Source organism: Haplochromis burtoni, unplaced genomic scaffold (assembly GCF_018398535.1).
Source record: "Haplochromis burtoni strain Fernald_Lab_line unplaced genomic scaffold, NCSU_Asbu1 Contig_8, whole genome shotgun sequence".
NCBI classification, from domain to species: domain Eukaryota; kingdom Metazoa; phylum Chordata; class Actinopteri; order Cichliformes; family Cichlidae; genus Haplochromis; species Haplochromis burtoni.
Genome location: NW_024582369.1, coordinates 4,255,547 through 4,272,305, shown reverse-complemented (window position 1 = coordinate 4,272,305; position 16,759 = coordinate 4,255,547). Strand labels below are relative to the sequence as shown.

The following is a 16,759-nucleotide window of genomic DNA, read 5'->3' as shown; positions in this document are numbered from 1 at the left end:
AAGTGGGCGCATATGACAGTAGTGAGACACTACAGCTGCTAATGGGAGTGAAGGGGGAAATATACAAGAGGGTTACCAGCAAACCACAGGTTGGTTGTCCAGTATTAACAAGCAGTTACTGTAGCAACAAAAATATGAGAACAAGTCCTTTAATTTATATATGGGGCTGGATATACGTTAGCATAAGCATAGCATAAGCTGAACAGACATCTTTTTAAGATTTAGGTAAGATGTGTGAGTAGCTTTTCAAACGCGTTCATAGGAATATCGTTGCCGTTACTACTAAAATAATTTACTGTTTACTTCATGTGTTTGTGCCTTTAAAGGAGCGGCTTTGCTATAGTGACAAAGCAGGTAGAGGTGATACGTAAACACATTTTTTTGTATTAGCCAGTTTAAAAAAAGACGTTTGATAGAACAGCAGTAAAATTAGGACTGCTAAGGAAGTTTTTAAATGATCAATGTAGACAACAATAAAAGTGCCTCCCAAGCCTGTGAGTCAAGGACCTTTAAGATAAATAAGATAATTAGACCTTAGTATACATATACAGTATACAAACGTTAAATCACCAATCACATGGAAGCAACTCTGTGTTTTTAGTCATGTAGACAAGGTCATGACTTCTTGAAGTCCAAACAGAGCGTCAGAATGGGGGAAGATGATTTAAGTGACTTTGAATGTGGCATGGTTGTTGGTTGGTCTGAGTGTTTCAGAAACTGCTGATCTACTGGGATTTACAAAGAATGGTCTGAAAAAGAGAAAATATTCAGTGAGCAGCAGTGCTGTGACAAAAATACCTTGTTTGTGCCAGAGATGAGAGGAGAATGGCCAGACTTGATAGGAAGGCCAACAGTAACTCACTGTACCACTGGTTACAACCAAGGGATCCAGAAGAACGGATCTCTGAACGGACAACACGCAAAGATGGGCTACAACAACAGAAGAGCATTACAGGTGTCACTCCTGTCAGCTAGGAACAGGAAAGAGAGGCTACAATTTGCACAGCTCACCAAAATAGAACAACAGAAGATTGGAAAAAGATTGCCTGGTCTATTGTGCTGCAACATTCAGATAGGAGGATCAGAATTTGGGTAACTGACAAGAAAGCATGGATCCATCCTGCCTTATATTTTTGGCATACTTCTTGACTTTTTAGTCTGAACACACTTATCCCTTTATGACCACAGTGTACCAGTCTTATAGTTACTTTCCGCATGACAGCACACCATGTTGAAAAGCTTAAATCATCTCAAATATGGAGGAAACCGAATTTGTTATTTCTGGCAAAATAGCTCTAATCTCTTGTTTTCCTCCTCCCTCTATCCTGCAGGTGTTGTACCAGGCTGTTAACTATCAGATGGAGCCTGTAAATACAGAGACCGGACGAGAAGTTGACGAGACAGACTCTTTAAAGGTAAATGTAATTTTTTCCTTACAACCCCCTCATTCTGTTTTCCATCACATGCCTCCTCTATCCCTGTGTGGGTTTGTTTCTGTCCTGTTCAGTTTGTGTGTTTTCCTGCCGCTCCATATTTGATGAGGTGTAAATCTAGTGTTACGGTCCTCAGCTCCCTTGTTTTATTTATGCCTTCCTTTCTCCTCCCCTCAGCACTGCCAGCTTTATGATGCCGTGAGTGGGTGTTAATGTTTCATGACTTGCATTTCATCCCCCTTTGTGTGCAAATAGGTGCTCATTTGAAGCTGTCTGTTATCATTTTATTATTATATTGATGTCCCTCACTTGTATATGTTTAAGCTGCCCAAATGTGTTCTGTATGTGCACCGTGGGCATGTATTTATGCAGCTTTCTGTGTATGTGTATGTACTGAATAGCTGGCTTTTATTATATCTTTTTATCATGCGTATATGTTTTCTTTATTTCATGCTCTTACCCTTAATCCCTTGCTAAATAAAGTATTGATGAAAGGCACTAAATGATTTGGCTCCAGCCCACTGGATCTCCCAAGATGGCTTTGTAAAGATTTTCAAATGTATAGAAAACAGTACTTTATTGAATTTTGTAGTGTACTTATTAATGTACATTACATTGCAAAAGGATTGCAACTTTCATTTCCAAATATTAAATGTTAAAGATTTTTGTGGAAGAGGAAGCTCTCAGAGAGGATTAATAACTAAATACTGACGCTGCTTTGAGAGGGGTAGTTCAAAAGACCAACAGAACACAAATACCACAATTGTGACTTAACTGTGACAGCTTCTTTGACTACCTTACTCTGTTCAAAGTCAACAAAATAGACCACTTCTGAAGCACTCTATCTATATCTGAAAAATGTGGGTTAGGTGGCAGATGCTCTGTTTCACCAGCTAATAAAAAGTGGAGATACTAAGAAGTCCAAAACAGTTTTGTTTGGTTTCTATAAGCATGGAAGGATATAGAAAGGCTGGGATATGGAAGCAAATTAGGACAAAATATTCTTTTGATCATAATTTTGACTGTAGAAATCTGAAGGAAAAATAAGTCAGAAACCCAGGACTTGTGTCAGAATTCTGACCTTTTTCTTGGAATTCTGCTTTTTTTAAATTCTAACTTTTGTGGAAATTCTAAGGAAAAAAATTTAGAGAAAAAACAAACATAATTCAAGCGTTATTTTCAAGGTTCTGTTGTCTTAGAACTTCGAAATAGTCAAAATTGCTGAGATAAAAGTCATAACTCTTTATCACTCATCTTTGAGTGTTTAGCCAACATAAAACTTATAATCTTATTTTGAGATGAGCTGAAATTAGCCAGCACTGATCTTCAGCCCATACAGTGGTGTGCCTCTAAGATATATACTAGGTGTGTTTCGAGTGGATTGTCTCATCTAACTCTGTGTTAGATGAGATAAATGCTGTTGCTTTAAGAAGGAAGCTTTTGCTTTGTCAAGGAGCGAATCACTGAATAACATTTTTAATTCAGTTGTATAATCTTAGTGACGAAAGTTCAAGAAACCACAGAAATACTTGTTGTATTATGAATCTGTTCTACATCTGTGTAGAATTTTCCTCTGCCTGTGTGACTTTTGGAAAGTTTTCTGAACAAACACGCAATACAGAATGTGTGTTTCAGAACCAGAAGGGCCCTGCTTGAATGCATATTGTAATTCCTCTATGCACTACATAAATAAACCAGTAAAAGAAAAAGAGCCCTGCACTTATTAAAATGGCTTCTCAGAAGTACCTAATAAAAAATAGAATACAATATTCATGGGGCTAATCTAGCAGTGCCGATCGAGTGATGCTGTGTTTTTATTTACAAAAAGGAGGTGTTGTATGCTGCACACTGTTCTCAAAGGCTCCAGAGTGACACAGTAGAATATGTTTGCCATTAATTTTTCTTCTCTTTCTTTCTCTTCAGCCCCAACCTCATGTGGGCTCCTCTGTGGGGACAGCAGGAGACCTCCTGCACAGGACTACAGCGAAGACCATGGAAGTCCTGACTACTACAGGACTGAATACCAAGGCTGTTTTGACTGCAGTCAGTGACCACCGCTGGTGGAAGGACTCACTCAATTACCTCCGGCCGCTGCATGTAAGAATCCATCGACTGTGTTGTTTTATTAACTCTTCGCTGCAGATGAAGAATTTTTTTTTGTAAAGTTCTTAATGGGTGCACTTACCACCTTGTAGGTTTAAAAAATACAGTTTCTATGCATTTTACTAATATAAATGTATTTATATTCTGTGTAATAATCATGATCAATTAGCCAGCAACAGCGTAGCAGCGGTTATGGATGTATCCGCCTTGTTTTTAACTCTACAGACTAATGGGCTGCATAGACAGATCTCATGTCTGTCTGCACTCCCATACCTCACATACTTTTGCTCGCAGACTTCAAAAATAACCAATCAAGAGCTCATCTCCTGCATAATTAATTGGCCCTCCTGTTGAATATTTCAATATCTGGTGGCTGCACGGGCCCGACGGTCGCCCGGGTGGAGATTGATGGCGTCTCTGGTGTTGGCAGCAATTGGGAGGGGTGATCGTGATTGCGGCTTTCTAAAGAAAGAGGAAAAATTGCATGGATGTTAGCTGTGGGACAGGGAAAAAATATGACAGTGTTGAGGGCATGTTGTGAAAGTTTAATGATGTTTTGATGGCTCCTCAGGGTCGTGGTTCAGGAGCCACTAGCCAGGAAGGGGCATGTGAGAACGCCAACTTGGAGCGTCAAGGCTGCAGCCCCTTTTATCAGGATCTCATTGAGGATCCCTATGTAGACACGGTGAGTGGCTTAAGACCAGTGTTTCTCGTAGCTCTTTGCTTCGTACATTCTTATCAACCTACTTTCTTCTTATGTTTTGTTTTCTCACCCCAGGGCATCCTTTCAAATTACAGCAAAAACTGCATGAGTAGGCTTATGACTGGGCAATTAATTAGATTTTCTTGCTATGACTTATACATTCTTTAAAAAGCAGTGTTGAGACAAAATGAATATTGATTTCAGACTGAACAATTATAATGCCAAGTACTAACAGAAGGGACCTTGGACTACTGGTATGATGCTAAAAATAATCCAAAAGAAAAGAATGTCAACAGAAGGAATTATAGGGATTCAAAAGAGTAAAAGTAAGAAAAGGAGTAGATTGACCTTTGTACCTGGGAAGTGGTTGCCTCTGGGCTATGACTGGGCTTTTTACTCAGAGACACAAATCATACGGAGAGCTGAAAGAACGGACGGGAGGGGAAACGGAGAAGGCCGATACATCTCCTCTTATGACATTTTAATAGGCTTCTCCAAATCCCTTCCTTCACTTCATCGCCAGCATCCATCCATCTTCCATCATCCATCTACCAATAATTACTCCCCACATCCATCTGCCCATGAGCTGGCTGATCAATGGGATTAGTTTTTACCTTAACAGTTGCAATGAAGGGAGTGAGGATTGAGGAGAGACTGATTGAGAGAGAAAGAGAGACAAATGCAACGGGACTGAAAGATGGATAGAGACAGAGTGGCGAAGACAGACAGGACACACTCTGCGTTGAAGCGATAGCTCTGAGACCGAGCAAGAGCAGAAACTTTATTGTCCGCCACTCAGACACATGAGAAATAACTTGTATACAAGAAACCTATAAATGACTTTTCAAAAGGGCCTGGTTTTGAAAAGCTTTACTTGGCTCTGAAGTTCATTTGTTCACTCAGTCTCTCATCTGTCTGACTCCTTGAGAATGAAGATATTCAGTCATCTTCATCATGTCTCGCCGTGCTTTTTCTAGTCTGCTCAGATATGGGGAGGGAGGGTTGCCTTAATATAAAGAAAAGTACTATATCACTCTTCCTTTGTCATTCTTTCTTTTAGAGTCAAGATGTGTATTCATTCTACAAAGAAGTGCCTGCAGAAAACTTTGCTGAGGTTTTGTTGAGGACTGGAAAACTGGCTGAGGCAAAAACTGAGGGAAAAACCCCGTTTCCTGCTACAGAAGGTAAGCATGTGGCCTACATAGACATAGATTTTCTAGTAACGGGTTGGACCTACTTTTGCCTTCAATAAGCTGCTGGAAACAGAGATTTTGGTCCATGTTGACGTGTTAGCATCACACAGTTGCTGCTGATTTGCTGGCAATACATCCTAAATGCCAATCTCCCATTCTACCACATCCCAAAGGTGTTCTACTGGATTGCAATGTGGTGACTGTGGAGGCCATTTGAGTAAAGTGAACTCATTATTATGTTCAAGAAACCAGTTTGAAATTATTTGAGCTTTGTGGCATGTTCTCCTCTAAGCAGCCATCAAATGATGTGTACACTGTCAGCAGCAATACTCAGGTAGCCTGTGGTGTTTACACAATGCTCAGTATCTATTAAGCATTTGGTGGCCCAAGGTGTGCCAAGAAAACATTCCCCACACTATTACACCATCACCAGCAGACGCCTGAACCGCTGATGTAGAAGACAGTGTTGTATATCTGACCTGTTATTAGCTGACAAGAGTGGCTTCCAATGTGCTCCTCTGCTGTTGTAGCCCACCTGCTTCAAGGTTAAATGTGTTTTGCATTCAAAGATGGTCTCTTGGTTGTAACGAGTTGTTCTTTGTATTACTGTTTCCTTCCTGTCAGCTCAAAGAAGTCTGGCATCAACAAGGCATTTTCTCCCACGGAACTGCCGCTCACTGGACATTTTCTCTTTTTCGGATCATTCTCTGTGAACCCAGAGATGGTGGAAACTGCTGATCCCAGTAGATCAGTGTTTTCTCAAATACTCAGAGCAGCCCGCCTGGCCTTAACCACGCCACGTTCAAAGCCATTTAAATCACCTTTCTTCCCTGCTCTGATGCTTCGTATGAACTTCAGCAGGTTCTTTTCATCTTGTTTACATGCTTAAAAGCAGGGAGTTGCTTTCATGTGATTGGCTATTTAGGTATTTGTGTTAACAAGCCGTTGAGCAAAGTAGCCACTGAGTTTATACAACAAATATATTGCCATATAATAGTATGGTAAAGTCTGGAATTTGTTTCTTTATTGCCATTTCTTCTGGATGAAGTCTGTTTCCTGGGTCTTTCTCTTTCTTTGTCTTTGCCTGTTTTTCTGCTTCCTACACTGAGCACTATGTTTGAGTGCTTTAGCCAGGAAAGGGTTTCCAGGGGGAGTAGCCACAGTACTGAATCATTTTTATCTACGCACAATTTGTGGATGGCGGACTTCTCAATTATAAACTCTCATACAATTCCTGGTTTCCATTTTGCAAGAACTTTTTTTGCATCAGCAGAAGCTTCTTTCTCCAACCCGAGCCTCTGATTTATTTTTGGTATTCAGGGTTTCTGACTTCTAATTTCATAACCAACCTTTAATAAAATTTATAACCTCACTGTTTATTATTCTTGGTGTACTACAACTCAATTCTACTCCAGATTGGATTTTGGAATCAGGCTGAATCTGAGTGGAGTTTTTGAGGGTTTTTGAGGGCTAGTTGTTCAGACTTTTTGACCTTGTCTGTCGCTGCTCACTAAGTCAATGTGCTTACCACAGTTTTTGCTGTATAATTTAAATTTGAAATGGTAGTTATTGGTACATTGATTTGGCAAGATCTCCACTGTCAGGTTGCTTGTAAAAATTTTTTCCAGGATTTCAAATTATTATTATGATAATGCAGCTTCTAAGTGTTTGATTGAGGCTGAATTTTGTTTAACTTAGCTTTTTCCTCAGTGCTCCATCTTAGTGAAGCTGGATGGTATTTGCACAGCGTAGTTGGCTTCCTCCTTGACACCCTGCCCTCTCCTCTTCTCATCTATCTTAGCCTGGGAGCCCATATATGGTCGACTAGGGGACAACACGGGAAGAATAGCCTCACTGATTAATTAATGTATCCGCACGCATCCCACCGCATCAGTAAATAATGCTGCATCACTGCAGAGATACTAGAGAGATAGCATCAAGTCAAAACATCAAGGCCACACTGCATGATGGATCACAACTGCTCGCGAAAATCAATGACACTACAAAAACAAACGTGTGTGTGTGTGTCTGCATGTAATACAAATGCATGTAAAATTCCACACTTGTAGTCACATTTTCACATTTTCACACATCCACACTTTTCAGCAAATCCAACTTCTCTGCAGTTGCCGCTGTCATTCAAATGAATATCTCTCTTTTCTTAAAAGTCACCTTCCCTTCGGAGCAGCTGCAGAGTGCGACGTGTCGAGAAAGAGAAAAGCCACTCTGGACAGCATCGCGTCCGATAACAACCTTCGATTAATGACTGGTGTGTCGGCCCGCCGCGCTGGCTGTCCTTAAAAAACAGACTAGGAGATGGCCTTTAAGAAAATAAATATATCGATTTTTCACCTGGCCTAGATAAGTTGGAGGTAATTAATGATGACACAAGTGGAAAGTGACTCAATGGGATTGAGCTGAGTAAGGTGCAGACACAAGCACTTGATGTGAAGACAAGTGGGGAGAAAGAGAGAGGTAGACACACACACATATTTGCACACATGACTCCAAACTCCACTGACACACAGCATGGAGTGCTGCCATTTGCCAAATGTTGACCAGGCTCTAATCAGTTGTTTTTCCCCACACTGCCTGCACAGGTGAAATAGTAATAGGTTAGTGTCTCACCGACCTACTAACAATGTGCTCGATTTAGCTGACACAGGAGCAGGAGTGTGTGTGTGTGTGTGTGTGGATGGATGCAGACACACAAAAACAGCCCATCTAATGCACCCACTTTTCTGTGTGTTGTCTCTATCACTTTCTCTGCACTCACTCACACACACACACACACACACACACACACACACACACACACACACACACACACACACAAACACTCACTCACAAGAAGAAATGTTGTATGCTTTAAAGGCAGGGTTATCTATTTAGTGTGTGTGTCTGTGTGTGTGTGTTTACCCCTCTGGTAATTCCTGTCCCGATGGTATCTGTAGCTTTAGAGAGGCGTGTAATCAGCTCATTCTGAGGTGTAGCTCATTGAAACCCGTGGGGTAGGAGAGGAGGGGAGAGAAAAACGAGCAAAGGAGAAGGGTGGGCACACTGCTTAAGAGAGCTGTTATTTGTCCTTAAACTAGTTCATTACTTCGCTGCTGCTCGCACATGCAACGGCGTGCACCTTCAGCCATGCCCTTCCAACCATGTGTGTGCACATATGCATATTAGTGTGCATTTTGTTCTACAGTGTGACTCTTCCTGTGCCCTGCCTCTGTCTCCCTCCCAGTGTCCATGCTCTACTTTTCTCTGTCTGTTTCATTTTGTCTCGGGCTCTTATCACCAACGCAGGCTTCTGTTATCCTTGGGTCTCAGACTACAAAGTGATTCTGTCTGATCCTCTCTGCTGCCTCCCGCTGTTTCCTCAGAGTATGTTTGTTGGTGATTGATTAACTGAGAGCATCCGTGCGCTTACAGTGTTTGGAATTTATCGAGTTCATCTACATATTTTTAATTGTAATCATGCGAGTGCTGTTGTGTGTTTTTGGTCTCATTGTGTCTAACTATTGTGGCCTAGAGGGAAGCTGTTTGGGTTGACTCCATCCTTGTGCCCAGAGCTCTGTAGACACTCCAAAACCCATCAGCCTTAGGGGCACTGCATAAACATGGACTGGTTCCCAGTTTCATACTCGTGCTAACTCTGAATGGGATTAGTTTTTGTTCACTTATGAAAAGCTAATCAATATGCATACCAATTAGTTCTCAATCATTAAATGTTTGCTGCTGCTGTACCACCATAAACCCCACAAGTTCACAAGTTCTGCACGTGAATGCAGAATTTTAAAAGTAAATTTTAAATGGTGATCGTGCAGCAAACATTTCAGTGTTTTAAAAAAATCTTTGTGATTCTGTTTGGGATTTTTAATGCTGTGTTTATGTAATATTGGCAGGAAAAAAAGAACAGAAAAACTTCAGTCCCATTACCAGTCATGACAGCCCTGTTGCCCTGCCAGTGATTCTGAGTACTTTGGCATGGTCAGTTCATGATGGGCTTTCAAGTCCAGAGTACTGAGTTATAGAAGCGGAAATTTCAGTGGCTAAGCAGCCATCTGCCCAATGTAGGGGTTAGTGTGTGTGTCGCCATGGCAGTTGAAAGGCATTTAAGTTGTGTCACATAATACCATACTTGTATCTGAATAACTACAAATAAGCCTCAAAGACTCATTTATGCTCATAAGGGAAAACTTAGTAGAAGGCACGGCATTTCAGTAGTTATGCTATCACCTCACTACGCGAAAGTTCCTGGTTCCCAGTACACTGACTTCCTCCCACAGTCCAAAGTTATGCATACATATAAACTGGAGGTTAAATGATGTTTCTAAAATGTCTTTGGATGTGAGTGATTCAAGTGTATAGAACCCCGTAAAGCACTTTGATTGATCAGTAAGATTAAATAAATGCCAGTTCATGTATTAGAATGTGCTCTGAAAGCCTGCCTTTCATTAGATATACAACGTTGTACATATAAAATCACATTACATTCATTATGCTTCAGAAGACTGCGACTGTGGAATACATGTTGGAAGCATTTACCGTGGTCTGTCATATGTATATACTGTGTATCAGGTGTTGTTTTCTTCTGTAGCTGCTTTATACAATAACTTGTATGAGGTTCATATAGATCGAAATAATAAGATGAAACTTGCAATATGAAAAGAAGAAGCCTCAAGCTTAAAAAGCCGATATATAAACTGTATAACCAACTGTTTAGTCAGTTCATCTATATATTGTAGGCCTGAAAGTGCAAGATCAAATCACCAAATTACAAAACAACCGCAGGTGTGATTGAAACCAGAACTAAGGTTACGATCATAGATGGGTTTGGTCTGAGCCATATCTACTTGCAGGAAGAAAAGAGGGGCGATCAGCCTGCTACTTGACGCCCTTCATACATATTCTGTTTTATTTTTTTAATGTATTTGTGTTTGTGTATATATATTATGTATATATACTATTTTAATATAATTTAGACTTGATCATAGAACTCATAGGCGCCGTCCCATCACAATAGAATCTCACGTTTTTTTACTACCTTCTTTTACTCATGCAATGCAAATAGCTTAGTTTAGTTAAGTTTGTGTTAAGTACTTAGTCTGCTTTGTTTATAGACCTGTTGAGGCCTGTAGTGAATCTCAATCTAATCTTTCTTATAAAGGCTGGTGTTGTTTTCACCTTGTGAGTCTGCCGGTGTTTAATCATAGCTAAATGTGGTCCTGCTGACAGCTTGTGTAGCTGTGATTGAACTGAGATGGCTGTGTTAGAATTGGAGAACCCTTTTGGGGGGCTAGGCTGCCTCCCTAAGAGAAAGGTGCAGCATACAGAGTTGCTGTTGGTAGCCATGCAGAGGCAAATTTTGCATTCAGGGGATTCACTATTAAAGTGCACTTTGATTAAGTTTGTGCTCATCTGGAGAGCACTTATTAGAAAAGGACCCGTACTCTTTGACTAATAAATACGATCTGTATTTGAAACAGGTTGTGTGCTCGCAGAAATGAACACATTCAAAGCTAAGTCCACTGTATACAGGTAGATGTAGACATACATGCAGTAGTTTAGTAACCTTTCAGGGATTTTAAGGTTTTTTTCTTCATTTGTGTCCAATATTCCTTCTTCTAGTCCTGTATAGTGTTTCCTGACATATTTCTAGAATATTAAAACATAGGGTTTTTTTTGGGTTTTTTTTGGGTAATCAGTGCTTTAAAATCGTCTCACCTCTCTCTGTCCTTTACAGTATTGCTCCAGCTGGCCAACGATGCATTTCCCAGGGACATGATGCTGGCTCTGTCCTACTTACTTGCTCTGCCTCAGGTAGGGGGACACTCGCACACGTCCTGGTAACAAAAGGAGTTGGATTTTATTTTATTGAGACCGTCAGATAGTTGAGCTAATGCATTTTGTCTGCATGATCTATTTCATTTGACATTTTACACCTTTGATTTGACCTCTCATGTTATTAGACATTTCACAAGTTGTAAATATGCATCTCTCTTTGTGTAACAGTGTGAGAACAGTCCACCGTCATAGGCTAGGCTGTGCAAAGACTAAAAACAGAGGCGAGATGTAATGCAGTAGTCTACTTTCATCTCAGGCCTCTTGATTTAGAATATGCTGAAAGCAAAGAGTCAATTTGTGAAAATGCTACTATGATCGTTTGTCTTGCATGTCCTTATATTTGTTCTTACCTGCAGGTGCTGGATGCCAACAGGTGTTTTGAGAAGCAGTGTCACTCGGCCTTGTCGCTCCAACTGGCTGCCTACTACTACTCCCTGCAGATCTACTCGCGCCTCATGCCCTGCTTCAAGGACAAGAACCACACTCTTTACCAGGTCAGTGTATTTCTGTGTATGACGGAGTGTTTGGGTGGTTGAATGAATAAATGTTCTGATGTTACCTTGGGAAGACACTAGATGCATGTCTGTGATGTTGTGTAGCCAAAACTGTTTTGTTCCACAGCTCAGAAATACACAAAGAGCGTTTCAGAACTGGGGTGTTTGTTTGCACGTCATCTTTTATTTTGAAAAAGAAAAATCTCTATGCTGTTCTTGTGTATGACTTCTGCCCTGCCTCATCTGCTCTACAGCATGACTTGGCTTCTGTCAAAAATAGATTTACCACATATTTTTAGTCATGTGGTGCAGAAAGCTGCTTTTGGGATGCTTAGAAAATGCACTGCAGTGCAGCTGTTGAACGCACAGACAAAAGAATCCAGTTTTAAGCAGCTAGGACACAAAATCTTGATGTGTTGTGAACAGATTATTTTTAGGTCTAGGTCTTGAAACTTTAGAGCCTCAGTGCAGGATTTAGCTGTTTAGGCAGTGCATTTTACTGGTTGGGAGGATCATAGCAAAACAGTGTTTCACCTGTGGTTTAAGTTTGTTTCAAGGTTGCTTCAATAACAAGTGGAGTGAATATAGATGTGTGTATGGCTTTTGAAATGAAATTTTATGTATCCTTTTGTTTGACATTTATTTAAGGAGGAACTAGTATCATAGACATTAAATGTCAGAGCAAACTGTCCACAATCGCAAGAAATGCATCTGTGTGAGTCTGGGTGATCTAACAGTGCAAACGTGATTTGATTTATAAATAAAGATTGAGCCATTTAATTTCAATAATAATCAGCATTCTACCATAAGCAGCTAAGATTTGTAAGTCACAAAGGAGCAGGTGAAGAAGGACAAGGAAGCCAGTACTGACCAGTATAATACAGTGGGAGTGTAGTTTTACTGTATGTGTGTTTCTGTCCAGAAAAAGCATGGCCATTCGCATCAATGAGAGGCAGCTGAAGGGGAATCAATATGTTTAGATAGGGCAAACCCCTTTGTTAGAAATTGATGGACACTGTGTTGGGTCTGGGAGGTCGGGTAAGTCTGACAGCTCAGGTGGAGGTCTACATTATTACAAACTATACCTCCCTATGAACCTGAAATCTGTGTGTGACAGGAGGGTGCGAGTTTTTTAGAAGACTGGAGACGAGGCAGATCAACTCGATCATATAAAAACAATGAAATGTAAGAAAAGATGCATAATATTATCATCCAGTGTAAGGTTTATGCCACATAAATGCCCTAAATTAACAGTACTGGTAATTCCTAAATGCATTATTTATGTTTCTATAAGGGTTAATCCAGTAGTATGTGCAGGCTCTTCAAATAAAATGATATTTTTTAATGCAAAAATATAATTATTGTAATTATCTATGAAGTTTTGAATTCACTGTCATACTGTCAACAGAAACATTGTTTCATTGGTTGAATATTATGCTTGATGCAGCGTGAATTCTTTTTGTCTGCCAAAGTAAGGAGCAATATATAATTTTCAGTTTTAAATAGTTTTTTTTCATGTTTTCATGACACGTGTACTCACACTCATATATATATATATATATATATATATTAATGGATTTGAAGACTATTTCGCTCCACATTTTGTTATGACGACAGAATAGTGAGATCAGCGAGGCTACAGGCACAATTGACATGGTTCAAATGCCACTTGGCTGTGCAGATGTAGGAGGACAAAGTAAGATTTTTTTAAAAAAGAGTGACAAAAAAATGCCAAATAATAATTAGCCATAAGAAATGGAACAAACTGGGAAAATGACTGTAATTATCCTTTTAGACATCTGAATACTAATGCAGTTTAATTGTGCTTTAGTTTAAACCAGCAATGCATTGTGTACCAGCTATTGCTCTTGAAGAAGTTTTAAGCATGTTTCTGTGTGTACACAGCATCTTCTTTTTCTAAGTAAGGCAAGAAAAACAAGAGATCAGAAAATGTGATTGAGAAGTGAAAGAAGAGGCTGCATAGTGGGGGTGGGGGGTGATTGGCAGAGAATAACTGAAGAAATGGCTCTGACCTTTTCTTTGAGTGGACCCTGGCTCTCATGGGTTTTAGTGCAGGTAGAAGAAGGGAGGTAAAATGTTGAAATAAAAGAACAGAAAAAAGGAAAGAGGCCAGCAGAAGAAGTGGATAAGTGTGTCCCAGTTGACATTCAAGGTTAGAATTGCACGCTCTCACATTCCCGCTCACACAAGCACACCAGTAAGTTGCTCTCCGCGCACACACTCATCCGCACGCAGTGACACACACATCCTTCCTGCATCCTAATGGCAGTAATCACTCCCTGAACTCCTGCCTCAAGTGAAGTTCAAGTCCATTAACTTAAAATATATACAGCTTTTTCCTTCTGCTCCACACTTTAGCAGTTGTACTTTCATTTTTAGCTCATTTCTTCATTTTTTTCCTTTTTCTTTTTTTTTAAAGTTGTCATTTCCTTTTCCTTTTTTTCCAGTCTTAGTATGTTCTACAAGAGTGAGTGCTTGTTATCATTATGTTCCAGGTCTCGTCTTCGCTCGCCTCTCTTATTGAAGAAGTAGTGGCCATTTTTACCATCAGTGAAAGAAGCGTTATTGGAAAAAAACTTTCAACCTATCTACTCTCTTTCTCCACTTTCACATATTTTTTCCTATTGGATTTTTTCCCCCTCTCTCCTCTGCTGTGTGCTTTTTTTAGGTTTCCTTTTATGCCCCACCATTGTCAGTTAAGTCAAATGGTTTGCTTTGTTGGTATGACATTTCTGGTTTATGCGTTTCCATGATGCTTCTCTCCATCCACATTATGCTGCTCTGTCCGCTATCGTTTCCTGTTCATTCTGCGTTCGGTTTAGGCTTTTTTCCCAATAGGCCTGCCTCACTCTTGTTGAATCTCAGGCCTCTCTATTTACAATACTATCTTAACTGTGCATGCTTTATACAATTTTCTTGTGCTTTCTTTAGCTCTTGCTTTCTCTTATCTATTAAGGCACACATTGTACTTAATGTGATATTGCATTTCAGATATGTATGACAGGGTGCGCGTATCTATATTTCATGCACACGCTTGCTTTGCATTGCAAATGAGGTTATGGGGGGAAAAATTACCTACCAAAGCATGTGTTTTTTTATATTTGGGCATACGTGAAGCATTTGTGCGCCTGCTTTTGTTTTTTGCATTCATATATCACAGTTGGCACACATTATTGTATGCGCTCCAGTTTAAGATCTGTTTTCCTGTGACAGCGGGGGGCACATTTGTATGTGCGTTTGTGTGTTGTGGTGTGTCACGCTGTCTCACAGTGTTTCCCACTTGGTACTTGAAGAGCAGTAACACTGTCTCAATAACTCTCACGCTCTTTCAATTCTCATGTCGCTATCACATAATTCCATGCCCAGGCAATAAGACGCCAAACACTCAAGCCACTGAAGTCATTCAATTGCAAATAGAAATGGAACTCTCTGTGGATTTACTCAAGGTGTTTGATGTGTTTTTAAAGCCTCAATGAACAGCTTGTTTTTATATTTTATTTTTTTTAGATGTAGAGGTTTTGTAATGGGTACTGCCTTCAAAAGGAAAATTACAAAATACGATAAAGGAAATGATTACAATCAGTTTTTGGATCAAAACTAGTCAAACATACAAATGTTGCATGTTTGACTAGTTTTGATCACATTAATCACATTAAACATTCATAAAATGCAAATTAGTAAATGTTACACATGCTATATTAAAGCTCTTATTTATTGTTCACTGTCAAAAGGAGCCTTATCTAATCAGCGTATAACTCAGTATACAAGTATTATGTATAATACATAATACTTTTTGTTTTCACTGACATCATTCATACAGAGTTGCTTGGGCTTTCCATAAATGTCTTAGCAAGAGGTTAGCATTAAAAATGCAATCATTAAAATCAACACCACTCACAAGTTGGTATATTGCTATAAATACTGAGTCTTGTAGGAATCCTAATTTTCCCAAAAATTATGCAATATTTCTATAATATCTGATTTATAAACCTGACACAACTCTAGCTAGGGGGAGTTGTTGAGTTGGTGTGTTTTAGCAGTGTTTCCCAACCTGTGCCGCGAGAAATGGTCAGGTGTGCCGTGGAAGATTATCTGGTTCCGCCTGATTAGTAATGGGCAGAAGAAATTACATGCTGTGAGACCACGCTGCGCGTAATAGCAATAGGTAAATATTTAAAAAGAAAACTAGTCAATCCGACCCAGATGAAGGCCCTAGCATAGTGCTTAGAAGAAAGCAAAAAAAGGTATACTGGGGACAAACCGAGCCAATTCCGCTATACTTGGTGCTCGGGGAAAAATGATCAGAATGCTTTTCGTGACATTTTTGTTTGGTGATTTTTCTAATGTGAAATATGTGCCGTGGCTCCAAAAGGTTGGGAACCACTGTGTTACAGTATTTCAGTTGTATTTACCTACGTATTACTGCGGTAATTACCCAGTTGTATACTAAAACTAGTATTTATAATTTATCATGTAGAACATGAAGTCTTTGGGATCATATTGTACATGTTGTACATGATAAATTATCTGTTTGTTTACCATTGTTTAACATTAGACTTAATATTAATTGTTGACATCTGACAATGTAGCAGTTTTGCTAAGAAGAAGCTATGAAAATCTAAAATTACATAAGGTAAAAAATATCTGATGTATTTAGCAATGTATTCAAAACATTTAATTTACAATCATATCATTCTTTTCTCTTTGATTGCCTCTATTTATATATTTAAGGTAAAAAATCACTGTAATAAATTTGAGATTCATTTATTAGCATTCAGCATGTTCACTCAAGGTAAGGCCAAAGTCTTAGAGAGACTCTAAATACATGAAAGTATAACCGATATGCTTATTGTCCATCATAAAACGCTGAGATGACATTTTCTGTCCAATTTTAAAATAGGAGTTTACCCATGTTAGCCCTGTTCAGCTTTTTTGTAGCACTCACGGCATTTACATCTCCAAACTTCT

At 39.5% G+C, this 16,759-nt stretch overlaps 1 protein-coding gene across 4 annotated transcripts in view; it reads left to right on the top strand.

Moving 5' to 3' along the window:
* The window catches only part of nbas (NBAS subunit of NRZ tethering complex), a 175,070-nt gene that overhangs the window by 77,071 nt on the left and 81,240 nt on the right, over nt 1-16,759 (top strand). For all 4 annotated transcript variants that reach the window (XM_005914315.3, XM_042226834.1, XM_005914316.3 and 1 more), the window contains exons 36-41: nt 1,332-1,415; nt 3,357-3,530; nt 4,108-4,221; nt 5,300-5,423; nt 11,176-11,252; nt 11,633-11,770. In XM_005914315.3, the coding sequence (XP_005914377.1) occupies nt 1,332-1,415; nt 3,357-3,530; nt 4,108-4,221; nt 5,300-5,423; nt 11,176-11,252; nt 11,633-11,770 (711 nt within the window). The remainder of the gene's footprint in view (nt 1-1,331; nt 1,416-3,356; nt 3,531-4,107; nt 4,222-5,299; nt 5,424-11,175; nt 11,253-11,632; nt 11,771-16,759) is intronic.